At 47.0% G+C, this 20359-nt stretch overlaps 1 protein-coding gene across 1 annotated transcript in view; it reads left to right on the top strand.

Annotated features, from left to right (window-relative positions):
- LOC307092479 (polycystin-1-like protein 2) overlaps positions 1 to 20359 on the top strand; it is a gene marked incomplete at both ends in the record, with an annotated part of 78534 nt that overhangs the window by 7938 nt on the left and 50237 nt on the right. Inside the window, 3 exon segments of the mRNA XM_079759759.1 lie at positions 883 to 1031; positions 15898 to 16118; positions 18076 to 18480. Coding sequence (XP_079615885.1) covers positions 883 to 1031; positions 15898 to 16118; positions 18076 to 18480 — 775 coding nt within the window.

Below are 20359 nucleotides of genomic sequence, written 5' to 3'. Positions count from 1 at the left end.
GTGTTCTGATCACTATCAGGTTCTGATTTGTGAAAGGGGGAACTTTATCCAGACATCCCACCCCGACTGTGCCCAGTTGCATGTGACTTTCCTCAGGTAGCTGAGAATCAGGACCTCCTGAAAGTCCTTTTTATTTGCAGTCAGCCTCTTTTCCCTTCCCATTTGTGCTCAGAAACAAAGATTATGCTGCACAAATTAGCCCAGAGCTGTGTGAAGACCCAGCAAATTCTGCCCTTCACCCCATCCTCCATGCCAACTTTTGAAGCTCAAGGTTTTGTAAAATTTAATGTGCATTAAATGGCTTACAATGAATCATCGGCCACCTTAGCCAAGTAGATTTTCTTAAAGGTGCTTAGCCTTTGGTCTTTTTAAACATTATAAAATGCATTTGGACAATCAATAGAATCCTGGCAAATAAATTATGGTACATTGTGTAGTTATTAAAAAGAACAGGGCAGCTCTAACTGAATTTATATAGAACAATCTCCAAGATATACTAAGTGAAAAAAATGGAAGGTGTCAAATAATGAATATAGTATGCACCGTTTGTATAAATAGAAAAGTACGTACGGGTTGTGAATATCTCTAGTCGGTGAAACGGGATACTGATAACAGTGGTTGCCTCTGGAGAGCAGAATGGGGGGGGGGGCTGAGGTATGGCAGTGGGAGGGGGTTGTACATTTCAAATTATTGGTCATATATTACCTATGAACAAAAAATAAAATTCAAACGAACTTTAAAAAGTAAAACTAAAATTTTGAAAACTTTAAAAGTCCCACCTAAAGATGCAGGACAGGTGGACAGAAGAGAGTCAGTTTTAAGCATGCAATTTTGCTCTGTAATGGCACACAGCCCTTTGTGTTTTCACCTGCAGGCCTGTAGCTAACGGTGTCCAGTGAGAGTTTCATCTTCGATAATGTCACCATCTCCCTGATGTGGCTCCTCTCTCCCTACACTGGAAACCTGTCCTGTATCATTATCACAGGGGATGGCCACACTTTTGATCCCTATTACACCCCCCCCCCCCCCAGGTAAGAGGAACCTCTGAGCCTTGATTCAGGATGGTATCAGTTAGGGCAGTGGTCGGCAAACTCATTAGTCAACAGAGCCAAATATCAACAGTACAACGACTGAAATTTCTTTGGAGAGCCGAATTTTTTAAACTTAAACTTCTTCTAACGCCACTTCTTCAAAAATAGATTCGCCCAGGCCGTGGTGTTTTGTGGAAGAGCCACACTCAAGGGGCCAAAGAGCCGCATGTGGCTCGCGAGCCGCAGTTTGCCGACCACGGGGGCATGTGTTGCTCATCACCCAATAAGCCAGCCCAGGCTCACTCGGGTGGTGGCAGAAGAGTTTCTAGCAGCAAGTGAGAGCAAGGCTAGCAGCAATGTGCAAGCATATTTCAAATCTACTTGTGTCACATTTTTTAATGATCCATTGGCCAAAGCAAGTTTCATGGCCACGCCCAGATTCAACAGGTAGAGAAACAGACTATACCTGTTGATGGAAGAAATGGCAGAGCCAATGAACAAAGGGGCATATATATGGGAGTGGGAGAAATGGATGCTCACCTGTTTCTCATTATGGAAGCCACATGAACAGGCATGGAGAGCCGGTCCCTTTGGCTTGGCGCCGTGTAGAATCTCTCCAGGGTCACTGTCTGAGGAGCCGGTAATGGGATAAAGAAGATGCTCACCTGGGAATGCTTTTTATTGGTAAGGATTATAAAAATAATAGTAACAATATTAATAATAGTCCAGCCAGGCAGCTTTCACACATAATCTCACTAGAGCTGTGCTGTCTAATGTAACAGCCACTCACCACGTGAGCTATTGAGCACTTGAAACGTGGCTGTTCTCAGTTAAGATATGCTGTACATGTAAAGTACACATGGGATTTTTAAGACTGAGTCCCCCATACCCGCTCCCAAAAGCATGTAAATATCTCACTAAAATTTTTTTCTCACTAATAATTTTTATATTGATTACACATTGAAATGATAGTACTTTGGATATATTGGGTTAAAGAAAATAAATTAAAATTAATTTCACCTGTTTCTTACCTTTTTCAGTGTGGCTATTAGAAAATTTAAAATTACACATGTGGCTCATACTATTTGCATTGGATGATGCTGAGCTAGATAATCATTATCTTGTTTTAACAAAGGTACAGGGGTGTTGACCAAGCCACACAACGCTGTGATGCAATCAGGACTGTCTAGCCTTGAACGGAGCTCAGCCTCTGAGGTCCTTGGTGGGTTATACAGTCATGGTATCTGGGCCTGAGAGCACTACCCCCCGACCTCCCACCCCACCCCCCCACACACATCCTCCAGGAAACAGTTACCTCCCCAACCTGATAGTAGCTAGACCCAACTCATAATATTTCAAAGTCCTACCTGGTAAGCTCCGATGCCCCAGCAGGAGGGTGCCCCAGACTGTTTCAGAAAATCTAGGTGCTCTTTGGATTCTGAGGCTCCTTACAGGGACCCCAGTTCAACATGGACTCCCCGGGAAAGCACAGAGGCCCAAAAGCCTCTCTTCTAATCCCCAATTCTGGCCCCGTGAGTGCCAGCATTCCCAAAAGCACTAGTTGCAGTGAGGCAAATAGAGGGCCAGCCCTGTCCACAGCCCGAAGCTGCTCCAGTGAGTGCAGGTCTCAAATTCAGCAATGCTTTGACGTCTCAGGCATTGTGCCAAACACAGTGGTGTCTGAGGCTGGGGTTCTAATCCCAGGAACTGCTAATGTGTCAGACCCAGAAACAATCCCCAGCCTTGGGTTTCTGTTTCCTTCACTGTCATATATATATATCTTATCTAATAAAAGAGTAAGATGCAAATTAACCATCACTCCACTACATCCACAAGCCACGCCCACCAGCCAATCAGGAGAGAGTATGCAAATTAACCCAACCAAGATGGCTGCAGCCATGGAGAGAGCAGGAGGCTTGGCTCCACTCAAGGCTACAAAGTTTCAATTATAGAAGATAGATAAATCCCAACAAAAATGGCTGTGGCCATGGAGCAAGCAGGAGGCTTGGCTCCGCTCAAGGCTACAAAGTTTCAATTATAGAAGATAAATAAATCCCAGATCCCAAGGCCTCCGCTTGGGTCACCAGGGGGGCGTGGCCGGCCTGCAAACCACCACAGGCCCCTCGCCCAGGCCGCCCCATACCCCAAGGGAACCCTCACCCTGATCTGGGACACACTTCAGGACAAACCAGCCGACCCCCACCCGTGCACCAGGCCTCTATCCTATCTAATAAATGAGTAATATACAAATTGACCATCACTCCAGCACACAAGATGGCTGCCCCCATGTGGACACAAGATGGCAGCCACAAGATGGCCAGCAGGGGAGGGCCATTGGGAGGGACCTGGGAGGGCAGTTTTGGGCAATCAAGCCTGCAGGGGAGGGCAGTTGGGAGGGACCAGGCCTGCAGGGGAGGGCAGTCAGGGGCAATCAGGCTGGCAGGGGAGCAGTTAGGCATCAATCAGGCTGGCAGGGGAGTGGTTAGGGGGTGATCAGGCTGGCAGGCAGAAGTAATTAGGGGCAATCAGGAAGGCAGGCAGGCAAGCAGTTGGGAGCCAGCAGTCCTGGATTGTGAGAGGGATGTCCGACTGCCCGTTTAGGCATGATCCCACCAAGCAGTTGGACATCCCTCGAGGGGTCCTATATTGGAGAGGATGCAGGCTGGGCTGAGGGACACACCCCCTGTGCACGAATTTCTTGCACCGGGCCTCTAGTATACACACACACACACACACACACACACACACATACACTAGAGACCCGGTGCATGAAATTCATGCACAGGTAGGGTCCCTAGGCCTGGCTGATGATCAGGGCCGATCGGGGCCTTCTGGCTGCTGTCAGGAGCCTTCCTTCATTCAGTGCTGCCCCCTGGTGGTCAGTGCACATCACAGCAAGTGATCAAACTGCCAGTCTCCAGTCAAACTCCCGAGGGGACACTTTACATATTAGCCTTTTATATATAGAGATATCTATCTATATATATAAAGCCAGCAACTGGAATGCCAGAATGACCGGAATAACTGGAACAACCAGTCGCTCTGATGCCCACTGCGGCCAGCCAACCTCCCGCAGCCCCCCCTGCCAGCCCTGCCCCTGATTGGCCCCCCCATCGGGGCAGGGCCGGTCAACCTCCTGTCGACCCCCTCTGGCTGGCTTGGCTCCCCGATTGGGAGCAGGGCCAGCTAGCGAACCTCCTGCAGCCCCTCCGCCTCCGCCAGCCCAGCACCCATTGGTCCCCATTGGGGCAGGCCGGCTGGACCCCACCCATGCACGAATTCATGCACCAGGCCTCTAGTATATATACTATATTTATGACATAAAAAGGAACAAATCAAGATAAAAATTAAAATGGGTGGTATAAAAAGAACACAGGTTGTAAAACCAGAAAAATCTGAATTTGAATTCCTGCTTCATTGAATACCCACTGTATAACCCTCCATTCATTCACACTCCCTCTTATAATATCTATTTCCAAACCTATAGGATTAAATATAAAATTGTTTGCGCTATCCACAAGATATATAAGGGTGCATGAAGTTAAATAGCTCCAAATCCCATAGTAATATCACAGCCAGGAGGGGGATTAGATTGGTTTTACTATAAAGTCTATGATCTTTCCACTACTCTAAAGCTACAATGAATAAAGCAACAAAAAAGGAAATGTTTACATTAAAAATACACAAATCTAAGTGGACCCTACAGATCACCTGGGACTGTTCAAAGTGTCCAGGTATTTACCTTTTGTTTCACCCAGTAAACATTTATTGGACAACTGCTATAATCCAAACATTGTGTTAAATAGTAACAGGTGACTGTCTATGGTGGAATCCCAGGACTGTCTGGCCTTGAACGGACCTCAGTTCAGCTACATGAAAGAAAGGAAGGAATCCAGGATCAGTTTTGTTTTGTTTTGTTTTGTTTTAAGGGTGGTCACAGAAATGGCACATAAAAAGGGATGCCCACTCTGAGATTAGAGGTGATGGCACTGGAAATGAAGACTTCAATAAAGTAAGAAAGGTTGTGAGGAGAAACCAAGATGGTGGCATAGGTTAAACACCTAACCTACAGCCTGGCACAACAATTTCAAAAATACAACTAAAAGTCAAAACGGACATCATCCAGAACCACAGGAAAGCTGGCTGACTGAAATGCCCACAACTAGAAGGAAAGAGAAAACCACAAGGAAAATCAGAGGAGCCGTAAAAGCCTGAGGTATGGAGACATGGGCGGAGACACGAGCACGCGTGCGTGCAGGGAGAACGGAGCCGGAGAGGACGGGGCGGCTGGGTGCCTGGCCAGCGTTCTCTAGCGGGAAGGAGATAAAAGCTCCAGATTGCGCTGAACCCCAGCTCCGACTGCACTGAACCCCAGTTCTGGGCGAGACCCTGGGAAGCCAGGCTCATACTGGGGGAATCTGGGCTGTAAGGCGGAAACACAGAGGAGCGGCGAAAGGCAGAGCTCCGGAGGCGCGCACATGAATGTGCGCAGAGGACGGACTGTTGCCTGTGCCGCTGAATTGCCCTAGCGGGAAGGAGACAAAAGTTCTGGACCGTGCTGAACCCCAGTTCTGACTGCACTGAACCCCAGTTCCGAGCGAGACCCTGGGAAGCCAGGCTCATACTGGGGGAATCTGGGCTGTAAGGCGGAAATGCAGAGGAGTGGCAAAAGGCAGAGCACCAGAGGTGCGCACGGGAATGCACGCAGAGGATGGTCTGTTGACTGTGCCGCTGAATTGCCCTGATGGGAAGGAGACAAAAGCGCCAGACTGAGCTGAGCCCCAGTTCCGACTACACTGAAACCCAGTTCCGGGCAAGAATCTGGGAATCCAGATTCATTGGGAGAGAGACTAGACTGTTTGGCAGCGGGCGAAACTCTGGGGCGCTTTTCTCTCAGAGGTGTTTGCAGGGAGTACAGAGGGACACTGAGACCCAGGAACCTCATAGGGCGGGGCTGATGGGAAGCCAAGGCTGTAGGCTCCACCCTGAAACTCCGCCCCATCCAAGCTGAGCACAGAGGCTTTTACAATTTTGCAAGTCTAGTTGAATAAGGCTGTCTCCCGGCGTAGACACAGCTGATCCTCACAGCCAATTGGCCTGGAGGTCAAATCCTCCCAGGGTACCAACAGCAATCAAGGCTTAACAACACCAAGACTTTGCACTCAGCCCACAAAGGAGGGTACCAAGAGCGACCACCTAGGGAGATTGGGGAAGCTGAGCTACCGGCCCCTATAGGTCACTGACCACACAAAGCCATTCCATCAACATAGGGAGGCAGCCAAAATGTGGAAACACCGAAGCAGGTCACGAATAGAAGGGATGAAGGAAAGTAAACTAATGGACGACACAGTGTTCAGAACCACATTTATAAGGTTACTTAAGAATCTTCTGGAGGACCAAGATGGCGGCATAGGGCAGACGCCTGGTTGTTGCCTACCACAACAATTTTGAAACTGCGGCTGGAGAACAGAGCAGACACCATCCAGAACCACCAGAGGGCTGGCTGGGCGGATGCTCTACGGCTAGAATAAAAGAGAGGGGGACACCAAAACCAGTTTGGCTCAGTGGATAGAGCATCGGTCTGTGGACTGAAAGGTCCCAGGTTCGATTCCGGTCAAGGGCATGTACATTTGTTGCGGGCACATCCCCTGTGAGGGGTGTGCAGGAGGCAGCTGGTCGATGTTTCTCTTTCATTGATGTTTCTAGCTCTCTATCCCTCTCCCTTCCTCTCTGTAAAAAAATCAATAAAATATATTTTTTAAAAAAAGAATAAAAAAAAGAAAGAAAGAGAGGGGGACGCGGGATGATGCTGATGCCGATGAGCCAAAGATCACACTTTAAGAACTACGGCTCTGGCGACACAATGGCAGCCTGGAACGTGCTCGGTGCAGTTCCCCCAGCGGTCTCTGGCTGAGGGGACGGCTCCGCTCGCTTAGGAGCACGGACAGACGAGCCCCTGGCGGTCATGGGGTGGGAGACTCCACGCTTGCTGACCTCTGAGTCATTCGAGAATCTCTGTGCCCCAGAAGCGGCCAGGTGCATACGCCCGGCAACCGGCCGCCGCTGCAGACCTGAGCGCTGTCGCAGCGACATCGGACCAGCCTGCCACCGCGCACCAGAGCCTCGCCGAGCCCACCGCCTAGCGAGTTCCGCGGCAGCCGCCCCGGAACTTTGAGAAAATGGCCGGAGGAATTGCTGAGAAGGAATTGACCGATGGGAGTTGGGATCGGGAAGACGAGGACCCGCTGGGTCCCGGATCCAGGTGCGCTCGCCCGGCGACTGGTCGCCGCTGCAGACACAAGTGCCGCCGCAGCGACCTCGGACCAGCCCGCCGCCGTGCACCAGGCGCACCGGAGCTTCGCTGAGCCCGCCGCCCGGCGAGTTCCGCGGCAGCTGCCCCAGAGCTTTGAAAAAATGGCCGAAGGAATTGCTGAGAGGGAATTGACGGACAGGAATTGGGATCAAGAAGACGAAGCCCCGCTGGGTTCCGGGTCCGGGTGAGGCCGCGCGCCCCTGGGTTCGGGCGAGGCTGGGTCCCGGGTCCGGGCGAGGCTGCGTGCCCCTGGGTCTGGGTGAGGCCATGCATCCCTGGGTCCGGGTGAGGCCACGCGCCCCTGGGTCCGAGTGAGGCTGGGTCCCGGGTCCAGGTGAGGCCACGCCCCTGGGTCCAGGAGAGGCCACGCACCCCTGGGTCCGGGTGAGGCTGGGTCCCGGGTCTGGGTGAGGCCGCGCCCCTGGGTCCAGGAGAGGACGTGCACCCCCAGGTCCGGGTGAGGTCGCGCGCCCCCATGTCCGGGCGAGGCCGCGAGCCCCTGGGTCCAGGTGAGGCTGGGTCCCGGGTCCGGGCGAGGCCGCACGCCCCTGGGTCCGGGTGAAGCTGGATCCTGGGTCCGGGTGAGGCCACGCCCCAGGGTCCGGGAGAGGCCATGCGCCCCTGGGTCCGGGTGAGGCCACATGCCCCTGGGTCCTGGTGTAGCTGGATCCCGGGTCCGGGTGAGGCTGTGCGCCCCTGGATCCGGGTGAGGCTGGGTCCCGGGTCCAGGTGAGGCCGCGCACCCCTGGGTCTGGGTGAAGCTGGATCCCGGGTCCGGGTGAGGCTGTGCCCCTGGGTCTGGGAGAGGCCATGCGCCCCTGGGTCTGGGTGTAGCTGGATCCCGGGTCCGGGTGAAGCCATGCGCCCCTGGATCCGGGTGAGTCTGGGTCCCGGGTCCGGGTGAGGCCGCGCGCCCCCGGGTCTGGGCGAGGTGGCGTGCCCCTGGGTCCGGGTGTAGCTGGATACCGGGTCTGGGTGAGGCCACACGCCCCTGGGTCTGGGTGAAGCTGGGTCCCGGGTCCGGGTGAGGCCGCGCCCCTGGGTCCGGGAGAGGCCACGCGCCACTGGGTCCAGATGAGGCTGGGTCCCGGGCCCGGGTGAGGCCGCGTGCCCCCGGGTCCGGGTGAGGCTGCGCGCCCCTGGGTCCGGGTGAGGCTGGTTCCCGGGACCGGGTGAGGCTGCACGCACCTGGGTCCGGGTGAGGCCATGCACCCCGGGGCCCGGGTGATGTTGGGTCCCAGGTCCAGGTGAGGCCACACGCCCCTGAGTTCAGGTGAAGCCGCGCCCCTGGGTCTGGGCGAGACCAAACCAGAGGGAGTCGGACCTGCATTACCACCATTTGTCCACCATCCAGAGCTGAAAAGTCAGTGCCGACATGTACACATAAGGAACTGGTAGACATTGAAATTGGGTCTCAAAAGAACTGTTGGTCCAGAAAGAAACTCACTACAGACTGATTCATTTGCCTGTCAGCATGACCATTATTGCTCGTCTCACATTCGGTTCTTATAAGTATACTAGCAGCCCGTTTGCACGAAGATTCGTGCAATAGACCTTCATTCACCTGGCTGCTGGCACCAGTTTTCTGCCGGCACCAGGGACCCAGGCCTTGGCTGTGGCCACCGCCTTCTGCCTTCTTTCAGGGTCCGGGATTGGCCCCGGGCGGCGGCCTTGGCTCTGCTGCACCCCAGCCTCCCTGCTACGGATCGTAGGAGCCGATCCCCGTGGTTGCCTGCGATCCATGCAGGCTCCCCACTGGTGCCCAAGGCCAGGAAAGCCTCCGCCCCAGGCTTTCCCAGCCTTGGGCTCGGCCGCACCCAGCGTCCCTGCTACGGATCGTAGGAGCCGACCCCCTGGTCATTGCCTGCAATCCGTGCAGGCTCCCCGCTGGTGCTCCGCCACACCCCAACGTCCCTGCAACCGTTTCCTGGTGGGTGTGGTTGGTGGGCGTGGTTGGTGGGCATGGCTTGTGGGTGTAGCGAAGGTATGGTCAATTTGCATATTACTCTATTATTAGGTAGGATATCTCTAGTAACACATGATCTCACTCATCTAGGGGAAATGATGAACAACATAGACTGATGAAGAAGAACAGACCCAGAAACAAGGAGGCATTGATCGGACTGTCGGGCCTCAGAGGGAGGGTAGAGGAGGGTGAGGGTAGGGGGGAGAGATCAACCAAAGGACTTGTGTGCATGCATACGAGCCTAACCAATGGTTAAGGACAACAGGGGGGTGGGGGCATCCGTGGGGAGGGGTGTGAGATGGGAATGGGGGGATGAGGACAAATATGTGACACCTTAATCAATAAAGAAATAAATTTAAAAAAGCAAGAAAGGTTGTGTCACATTTATATTGATGGCCTCCTTGATTTGGAGTAAAATGAGAAATTACACGTGAAGATGCTTAGGGAAAAAATGTTTAAGTAATACAAATACCATGGTATTTTCTGTAGGTTTCTTTCCATTTGCTACTATTTCATCAATAAAAGAACAAATGCTAAGTTATACATTCCTAATCCCCACATTTTATAGAACTTGAATTTGGCATAAGTCAAAATGCACTATCTGTAGCCCTGCTAAGACTTTCAGTTACACAAGAACCTTCTAGCAATAAACAAACAGTAGTTAAAAACTGGAGCAAATGGAACAAAATGCAAATATCTGTCTACTCTGGATGGTGAGTCCAAGGGTGTTTGTCATACTACTCTCTGAATTCTGTGTGTGATTAAATTTTTTCATAATCTAAGTCAAACAACAATAAGTGATGCTTTACATTTGCAATCCCTTGGGCATTAACTCTAAGTGAAAGTGACTGTCATTTTTTTTTCCCTTTTAAAAGGAATAGATGGTAATATCTTCTGCCATCACCCCACCCAAATACTCAAATTTCCTCTTCTTTAAAGACTTGTTAAACCTTGAAACAACTCACCCACCTTCTTCTATTATTTTTATTAAGATTGGGAAATATATTTCTGGTGCTTTCGAATCAGTCTTAGCAGCCTCAGAACTCAATTTACAATGAAAAATGGCATGAATTTTAAGTCACATATTTTGTGTAGATGTGACTGTGTTTTTCTTTTATGTGTTTGTATAGACTCCTACTTCTGCTTAAAATGGAGGCTCCATTTCCATCGTAGAGAAATAACATGAGCCAATGGGGAGAATACAGCCTCTAATAGAAAAGGCATAATGAAAGCCAAACAATTGCTCCTTGAGAAGCTCCTTCTCACCTTGCACTCCCCATGTCTTGGGCACATTTGCATGGCAGGCTGTTTTGTTTCTCTGTAATGGAAAACTTTCTACATTTCTGAAATTACGTTCCTTATGGAACAATTTGCATAAGGTGAAATTTGTCCAAGTCTAGCATTAGGTAACGCAGCGCCACCTACTGACAGATTTGGGGATTGCCGTTATTCTTAGTCTATTCAGAGCCGCACAGCCAAGTCTGGAGGGGGACGTCCCTGGAAATGGATCCTTCACAAGCCAGGATAAGCCTTAGAGTGACTGGGATGTACACAGGCTGCTGGGAGGCGCAGAAGAGAGAACTCTGTGAAAGCCTGGTCAGAAAGGACTGTAGAGCCGAAGTCCTTGGTGGGGGACCAGAAATAGGAGGCAGGCGCAGAGACCGTAGAGCAAGGGAAGTCATGGATTTGGAGGGTAACTGCGAGCACCTCATTATACTGGGAGTTCTGGGGTACGTGGGGAACATGAAAGATGGAAAACTCAAAGAGGCCTGGTGATGAAGAGCCTTGGTACCTGCCAGTATAAAGACACTGTTTTTAGGAGCATTTTTAGGCTCTGATTTGGAGTGCAGGTTTCCTGGGGGATACTAAGACAGGGCAGGGTGAGATGCAGTAACAGCACAGGCCCCACTGACATTGAACAGCCACTGGATTCAGGATGTCCCTGAGGAGGGGATGTCACCTTGGGACAGGCGGCTCACTTTGGCTAAGAATTCCTGGAGGTGGTTCAGCTGTGAGCTCTCAGCCGCTATCACGCCAGGATGCTGGGCGGGGGTGGTGGTGGTGCAGGCCTCGGTCTTGAAGGGTGGAATCTGGGTGACATGCCACCACATCCACTACAAAGGATACACAGGAATCTTTAGGCCATGGAGTTACAAGCTCTGTGATTATTAGTATTGCCAGTGTCAACTAATACTCACTGGGTAACTTTAAGAGTAAATGGGACTACAAAGAATAACTGGTACAGAGTTGATTCTAAAAAGCAGGTAATTGTTACTATTATATTAATATTACATGAAAGTATATACTAATTTTATTTAATAGGCTAAGTGCATAAATATCATCCTATTATACAAAAAGCTACAATATATGAGACGATTATATGCCAGATACTTATTCAGCCATGGCCTCATTTGAACTTTACAACCCAGCCAGGAATAGCTCTCACCTCATTTTATAGACAAGGGCACTGAGGCTCAGAGAGGTTAATTGAGTCATTAGGTTTTACAGGTAACCCTAGGAGCCCTAGGAGATCTCATTTCTAGTTTCCTACCCTTTCCATTCCATCACACTGCCCGATTTGGTCAGATGGCCTCATCCACCAAGCTGGCTGGCAATTTGTGAGTGACATAAATAAAATGACACAGATTATGGTGTTCTTACAATTGGAAATTATAAAAAATGACAAAAAATGTGAGCTTTCTTCTCCACTTTCTTTTTAAGTTGCATCCCATTAACATCAACCATCAAAGTAGTATATACAAATCAGTGAATGTCAGTCTTGAACCAATTTTTAAACATTCTATTTAAGCATAATACATGTACAGGAAAGTGCCCCAAAAGATACGGAGCAATTAATTTTTACACAATGAACCAGCACCTAAATCAAGAAACAAAACATGGCCAGTCTCCCAGAAACCGTCTCCCCGCCCCCCGACCCATGCCCTCCAAGGATTCTAACATCATCGAATAGTGTGACCTGTATTTGAAACTTATATAAATGGAATCTTATAAAGGATTGTATATTCTCTTTTGTGTCTGACTTCAGTTCAGTAGTGTGTTTTTTATATTATTCCTTACTGTTGTGTATAATTAGAATTCCTTTTTTATTATTGCTGGATAGCATCTCATTGTGTGAATATATCTCAATTTGCCTGTCCATTCTAGCACTGGTAGGCATTTTGAGTGATTTCCCACTTGGAGTATTATAAATTGTGCAGCGATGAACAGTGTAGTAGTGCTTGTCTTTGGTGCACATCAAACACATTTCTGTTGGGTTTATACCTAAGAGTGGAATTGCACAAATCCATAGGATTATAACACAAAGTTTTGAGTTCTTGTCTCCCTCTCTTTGTATTCCAAGCATATCTTCCATATGCTGGCAGCAGTTTCTAAAACCACTTTGTAGGGTTCTCCTTTAGGTGAGACCATTGGGAGAGAAATCAGAGGGGAAAAAATCAATTTCTCTGCTTTTTAGTCCTGGACAATTTCAGTTGGTACCAGAGTTTTAAAAAAACTTAACAAATTACTTTTTCCAGACAGATCACTGAAAAACTGGCTGGATTTTGCTATTCAAAACCACCCTTCACATATCCACAAAGAGTTAGCATTTTCTTGTTCTAAAATCTGCATTATCTGATATTAACAATACCCACTGCAGCATTCTTCTGATTAGTGTTGGCTGGTAGATCTTTCTTCCATCCTTTTATTTTTTTTTACCTATCTATATCATTATATTTATAGTGGGTTTCTTATAGACAGTATATGGCTGAATCTTGGTTTTTTAATATCCCATATGGTATGTTTAGAGCATTTACAATTAATGTAATTATTGATTTAGTTGAATTTAGATCTATTATTTTGGTATTTGTTTTCTGTTTGCCCCCTCTGTTTATTCCCCACCCCTGGTTCCTCTCCTTTCTTGACTGCTTTTTGATTACTGAATATTTTTAGTATTCCATTTTAACGTAACTACTGTTTGTTTGTGTGTTTTTGTTTTATTTTATGTTATATCTCTTTGTATTACTTTTTTTTTTTTAGTAGATACTTTGGGAATTTCTGGATACATGTCTAACCTTTCACAGTCTACTTAGAGTTACTATTATACCACTACAAGCATATAGGTCCATTTGCCTGCCTAAGTTTACATTATAATTGTCACATGTAGGACATCTACATACATTGAAACCTCTTTCAACAATCATACATATTATAAAGAACTTAGGAGGAAAAAAGTCTATGCAGTTACCAAGATGGCCATTCCTTGTGCTCTCCCTTCATTCCTGAAGTCTCAAATTTCCCTGGTATAATCTCCCTTCAACTGGAAAAACTTTTTGTTGTTGTTGTTGTTGTTAATCCTCATCTGAAGATATTTTTCCTTCACCATTTCTTTTAAGTCAATTTCCTTGCAACAAATTCTTAGAGAGTTTCTTTACTGCTGAGATTATCTTTATATTGCTTTAATTCCTGGAAGATATTTTTGCTGGATATAGAATTATGTGTTGACAATTCTTTTCTTTCAACACTCTAAAGATATTGTTCACTGTCTTCTGACCTCTGTGGTTTCTGAGGAGAAAGCTATAATCATTTAAATCATCAGTTTCTCCATATATAATGTTCACGCTGATTTTAAGATTTTTTTATTTTAAGCAGTTTGGTTATTATGTATGTGGGTGTGGTTTTATTTTTATTCTTTTAAAAATATATCTTTATTGATTTCAGAGAGGAAGGGAGAGGGAAAGAGAAATAGAAACATTAATGATGAGAATCATTGATTGGCTGCCTCCTGCATGTCCCCTACTGGGGATCAAGCCTGCAACCCAAGCATGTGCCCTTGACTGGAATCAAACCCAGGACCCTTCAGTCCACAGGCTGACACTCTATCCACTGAGCCAAGCCACCTAGGGCTGGGTATGGTTTTAATGCGTTTTGTTTTGTTTTTCCCTTTTAGGGAATCACAGTGCTTTTTGAATTTCTATGTGTTTTGTCACATTTGGGAAATTTTCAGTTATTATTTCTTCAAATACATTTTTCTACACCAATCTCCCTTCTCAGTGGTGCTCAAATGACAAGTTTTCCATTTTTATATTATTACACAGATTATTGATGCTCTGTTCATTTTTAAATTTTAATCTTTTTCCTCTCTGTTCTTCAGATTGGATTTCTCTTGCTCTGTCATCAGGTTCACAGACTCTTTCCTCTGTGGTCTCTATTCTGCTATGAATTTTTTAGTGGGATTTAGATGTCTGCATCACCCCACATGGTGTGTGTAGCTTCGAGAGAGCAGAGCCTGGTGCAGGGCCAGGAGAAGAAAATAAAAGAGAAACAGCACAAAACAAAAATGGGTATTTCCTCTCTATTCTCAGGCTCACTGACTGGATCCCTTTTCTTGGTTCTCTGGCTAAACAGAGGGTATTTCTTTTGGGGGTTTTGTTTTATTTACTCACTGTGCAGTTCCATGACTCAGGCTACTACTCTGGGGACAAAGCCAAGAGATAAAGGAGATTTTTTAAAAAAGAGACAAAACAGGAAACTCCCATCTTCATGGGAGAAACACCAATCTGCCTGCTATTTCTGTTTGTTTTTTTACTTTTGAGTCCTCAGGTAGTTTCTTTTTTAGTTCTGTCTAGGTATTTAGTTGTGATCAATAGAGGAAATATGCTATGGTGGGCTCACTCCATTTTGGTTGGCACCAAGAATCAGGTTATTGTTTTCTAAGCTTTTTCACAAATACACTCATTTGCCAACAATTTCTCAAGCACTAACTATGTGCTAGGTGCCAGGTATATAAGAGAGAGCTAGACAGACACTGTGCTAACAGTCTAGCAAGGAAGAATGACAGGGAATAAGCAAGCACACAAGGCATGAGTATCACTTAGGAGAAGCAGCAAAGCTACGGCAGTAAAGGGAACCTAAGGAAGGCTTCCCTGAGGAAGTGATGTTTAAGCTGAGAACCAAAGGAGGAACAGGAGTGTGAGCAAAGACCAGTGCACTTGCAGGCCTTGGGGTGAGCAAGAGGTGGCATATTCTAGAAATTGAAAAGATGGTCTCAGTGAACATACAGTTAGAGGAGTATGACAGAAGATGGGGAGATGGTCAGGAGAGGAGGTCATGTGCATCTTTGCAGATGATCTTCGAGATTTTTAATTAGTCCCCTTGGGAAAATGAGAGGCAAAACAAACCCATAATTTTGGTATGTTTGGAATCTGACCCCATTTCACAGATGGGGGAAATAAGGCTCAGAAAGTAGGCTAGGGCACAGTATTTTACAGATGAAGCAAGAAGACCCAGAAAAGAGATTTATGTGAGCCACAGAAGGAATAAATGGCAGAAAACTGACTTGTAGCCAAATATTCAACTCCCTGGTTGGTCAGTGCTATTTCTTCCACTCTCACTTGCTCCAGGATGTCTCCTTGTCACCTTTGCAAGCACTGAGAGCTTGGTTTGTAGCATCTTTTTCTTCACCTGTTTATCTTCACAGTGCAGAAAAGGTGTGGGGTGGGTGACTGCAGTTGTGCACACATGTGTGAATGCATGTGTTTGCACATTCCCAACACTGGTAACGTTTCTGTTTCCGGCAGTTTGTCCAGAAAAGTGATCCACCAATTCACATCCCCTGGGGAATTCACTGTGTTTGCTGAGTGCACAACTAGTGAGTGGCATGTGACAGCTCAGAAGCAAGTGACAATTCGAGACAAGATGAAGAGACTCAATGTGATTGGGTGCTCTGGCCTGTCCAAATCAGGAGCCAGCCCTCTCTGCCAGGTTGTCTTCGAGTATACTATGTGGATTCAGGTGGAGCTCGATGGAGGTGAGTCTGCAGAAATGGTCAAGGTCAAGGCAATCTTGATATCCCCCAAATTTATCCATCCAACTCCCAGGCTTTAATAAATACTAACAGCAATCACTTATCAGTTAGTTATTTAATTATTCATTTGTTTAGCACCTCATGTGTGCCAGGAACTGATCTAAGTATTTTACATATACTGGCCCACCCAGTATACTATTATTATCTCCATTTTACAGATGAAGAAATGGAGGAAAGGTTCAGAATCAAAGATTCAAAGTCTCAGGCTATTAAGCTAGTGAGAGCTTCCAGCTTTCCGAAGGTCCTTCTTTGCATGCCCAGAGTCCCGTCTCAAGAACTGAACTTATAAGACACTCCTTGCTGGGGGTATTTAAATAGGACTGGAAGTGCTTCCAACTGGGCCCAAGCCCATCTCAATGCAGCCAGCATTGACCAATTTGGCCCAATTATGTTGTCCCAAGTCAGGGCTCATATTCGGCTGAACACACTGCTACAGCCATAGCAGCTGTTATGACTGGTGTCCATTCTCATTGGCCACAGTTTCTTTTCTGATTGGTCACAGAGGCCATTCTAATTATGTCCATTCTGATTAGTCAAAGTGTCCATTCTGATTGGTCATAGCAACATTTCTCATTGGTCATAATGTCCATTCTGATTGGTCACAGCATCCATTCTGATTGGTCACAGTGTTCATTGTGACTGGTAACAGCATCTAATCTATTCTGATTGGTCACAGTACCCATTCTGATTGGTCACAGTATCCATTCTGATTTATCAGAACACCCATTCAAATTGGTTCATACCCATGCAAGTTTCAGTGTTAAATATTTTGAAAACCACCCCTTCTCTCAGTAGAGACCTTCCCAAATAAGATCCATCCTCACCCAAGACAGCATCTTTCCTCAAGGCACAGGTCCAATTTGAGATCTAGATAGAGGCTTGTTAATTTAAAGTGTGCAGCACAGAGCTGTAGAGGTGAGGGCATGACCTCACGTCACTTCACACTACCTGAAGCCTGATTCAGAGCAGTGACTTACAGGAACTCTAACCAAGCTTTACATACAGTACTGGTCCTTGGGACTCCTTTCTGTGTGGTGTGTTTGTTGGCTGAAGATGGTGGCTGTGTGTAACTGGAGAAGCTTAAAATAATCCTTCATGTATTTATTCATTCTACAAATATAACTGAGAGCATACTCTTTGCCAGGTATGGGAAAGGCAGCAGTAAACCTGAAAGTCAGGATTCCTGCTCTTGAGGGCTTACATCATCATCATCATCATCATCATCATCATCATCATCATCGTCGTCGTCGTCATTATCATCTTTATCATTATCATCATCATCACTCAAACAAGAAACACACTAGCCTAATTTCTTTTGGAAAGAATCTTAATTTGTTGGTTTATATCCTATTTTAAGAGTCAACCACAATATTTAGCATTCAGTAAGGACAAACAGCCCCAACCTGTAAGGGAGCACCATCGCGATGTCAACAAGCTGAGTTCTCCTGTGGACAGGGTTTCTGGCAGTTAGCTGTGGGAGTAGAAGGAAATGGCTTCACCTGCTCCTTCCTGAAACAAGACTTGAGGCTAATCCTGGTGCATATACATCAGCTATACCCTTAGCCTTCCTTTTTTAGCCTTCAACCCTACAAAAAATATGTCAATAAATAATCTAATACTTTTATTACAAACTTTTAAGTTTTTAGGTAACACATGCATAGTATAAATAAATTAGAATATACAAATGAGCAGAGAGGATCCAAAACTCATGAATCCAATACTCATAGATAATCACTGTTAGTATTCAGGGGCAGGGTATATCCTTACTTACGTCTTTATAGCTATATCTATATCCATGTCGATTCCCAGAATCTCACTTCAGAGCTTGAGTCTGAACTATTGCAGTATAATCAACTACATGGTTGTTATCACATTCCTAAATGTTTCTTGCCCCACCCAGAAATGGAGGTGACTTACACTGTGCTATCAGATAACACAACCCTGGCTGAGTCCACCACACAGCGGGCCCTGCTCCCCTACAACCTCACCCTGGACAGAGCAGCCCAGCAGGAGATGGGCCCAGGGATGCACCACCTGGCGATCCGAGCCACCAGCAACACCACCATCTCTGCACCCTCCACAAACATCACGGTCCACTTCATGAAACCTCTGCCAGGGCTACAGGCCTCCTGGGCTTCTGACCACTTGGAGGTTGGACAGGATCTACTGGTCAACATCTCAGTGGCTCATGGCATTCCAGAAGAGCTGGCCTTTGAGATAGCAGGACTCAATGCATCCTTCTCCCATGAGGAAGAGAGCCTTGGGTGGCCATCTAGGATTTACCATGTTGTAGTTCCTCTTGAAGGTACTTGGGATTGGTAGCTCCCTTCCAAATCTCCCTCCTCTTCCCTTCCTAACTTAGAATCCAAGCTCTTGTCAACCAGTTTCCAGGGTGTCCTGGACACAAACATGGATAAGAGCATCCAACCTGAGTTACAAAATAAGACAGAGACAGATATTATCTGTCCGCATGGAACGTATTGTCACAGGGGTTCTCAACTTTGGCACTTCTGACATTTGGGACTGGATCATTCTTTGTTGTGGAGGCTGTTCTTGGCATTATAGGATATTTAGTAGCATCTCTGGCTTCTATCCCTTAGATGCCAGTAGCACCAGCCTCCCAAGTCTTGGCAACCAAAAACATCTCCAGACAAAGCCAACTGTCCCCTGGGGAACAAAATCACCCTCACTGAGAACCATTGGGGGGAAAGCAGGAGTATTCCAATTTCTTCCATCATTTCTAGAAAATAGTGTGTCTGGGAAACTGCAGCCCATGCCCTTAGGGGCAAGAGAGGTAAAAACTGAAGAGTGGGAAGAGAAGAGAGAGGGACAAGAGAAGAAGTGTCATAATTCTTACTGGAATAGAGACAGGGCAACTGACTGGCTGGGGACAGACTGCCTGGCACCAGCCAGGGGAGGAGACCACACATACATTTGCATTTAATATAAAAAGAACAGAGGCCTTGAGGGCAGTGTAGTCAGGTTAGCAGGGAGGAATGTGATGAGGTTCCAGAGTCTCCAGCTCACCCAGGACCCTGCCGACAGCATCCTCTGCCCTCAGTCTCAGAGGTGTGCAAAATAGAGGGTAATACTATGCAGGTGTAGGCCTACCATGCTGTCAGTAAAGGATTTGGCAAAAGAGATGACAGAAAGGACAATAGATTCAAGAAGAAAAACATAGGAACTTTGCCAGATAACAAAAGTCCAGTTTGGAACAGGAAGAGCCAAAATGAAATGAAATGATGATGGTAACTATACATAATATATAGACTATAATTCAAATGCAAATTATATTTTTGTCTCCTATAAAAGTTACTCAGGGGATAAGAGATAAAATTTCAGCATGACCTGTGACTTTATGGCTTATGCTTAGATCAGGGGTGGGGAACACCCAGCCCGCTGGCCATATAAGGTCCGCAAAATCATTTGGTCTGGCCCTGCCAAGGCATTAGGGGTGAGCTAATTAAATGTTTGACCAAAGATAGCAGGCTAATTTTGTTGTTGTTGTTGTTAATCCTTGTCCGAGGATATTTTTCCATTGATTCTTAGAGAGAGTAGAAGGGAGGGAGAGAAACAGAGAGAGAGAAACATCTATGTGAGAGAGACACATTGATTAGTTGCCTCTGCATGCACCCAGACTGGGACTGGGTATCAAGCCTGGAACCCAGGTACGTGCCGCCCTTGATCAGAATCAAACCTGGGACCCTTCAATTCACGAGCCGTCACTCTATCCAGTGAGCCAAACCAGCTAGGGCAGCAGGCTAATTTTTAAGTTGATAATTTTGTATGGCCCACAAATAATGTTATAAATATCCAATGGCAGTAAAAAAGGTTCCCCACCTCTGTCTTAGATGGTAAGCAGTCTTCTCCCCACAAGAAAAATAGACTTGGATGGCTCCAGTGATGAAGGGGATGAGGAGGAAGGCAAGGGAACAGGTAGGACAGGAAGGCTCTCACTTGGAGGGGCTGACCCAGTCCTGGCTGGCCTTGTTCTCAGGGCCCAGCACATATTTGCAACTATCTCCGGGCTCTCAAGGCCCTGGACTGGGCCCCTCTGCTCCAGGGCTGGGTGCCACCTCTCCTTCAGCTGGCCACATCCTCCCACATGCCTCTTCCTTTACTACTAAAGAGGTGTCTTTAGCCCACTGGTAAACATAATGGTTTGCTTTTGTCCATTTCCCTAT

Source organism: Cnephaeus nilssonii, assembly GCF_951640355.1.
Source record: "Cnephaeus nilssonii genome assembly, chromosome: 20".
NCBI lineage: Eukaryota > Metazoa > Chordata > Mammalia > Chiroptera > Vespertilionidae > Cnephaeus > Cnephaeus nilssonii.
This window is presented reverse-complemented; position numbering and strand designations above follow the sequence as displayed.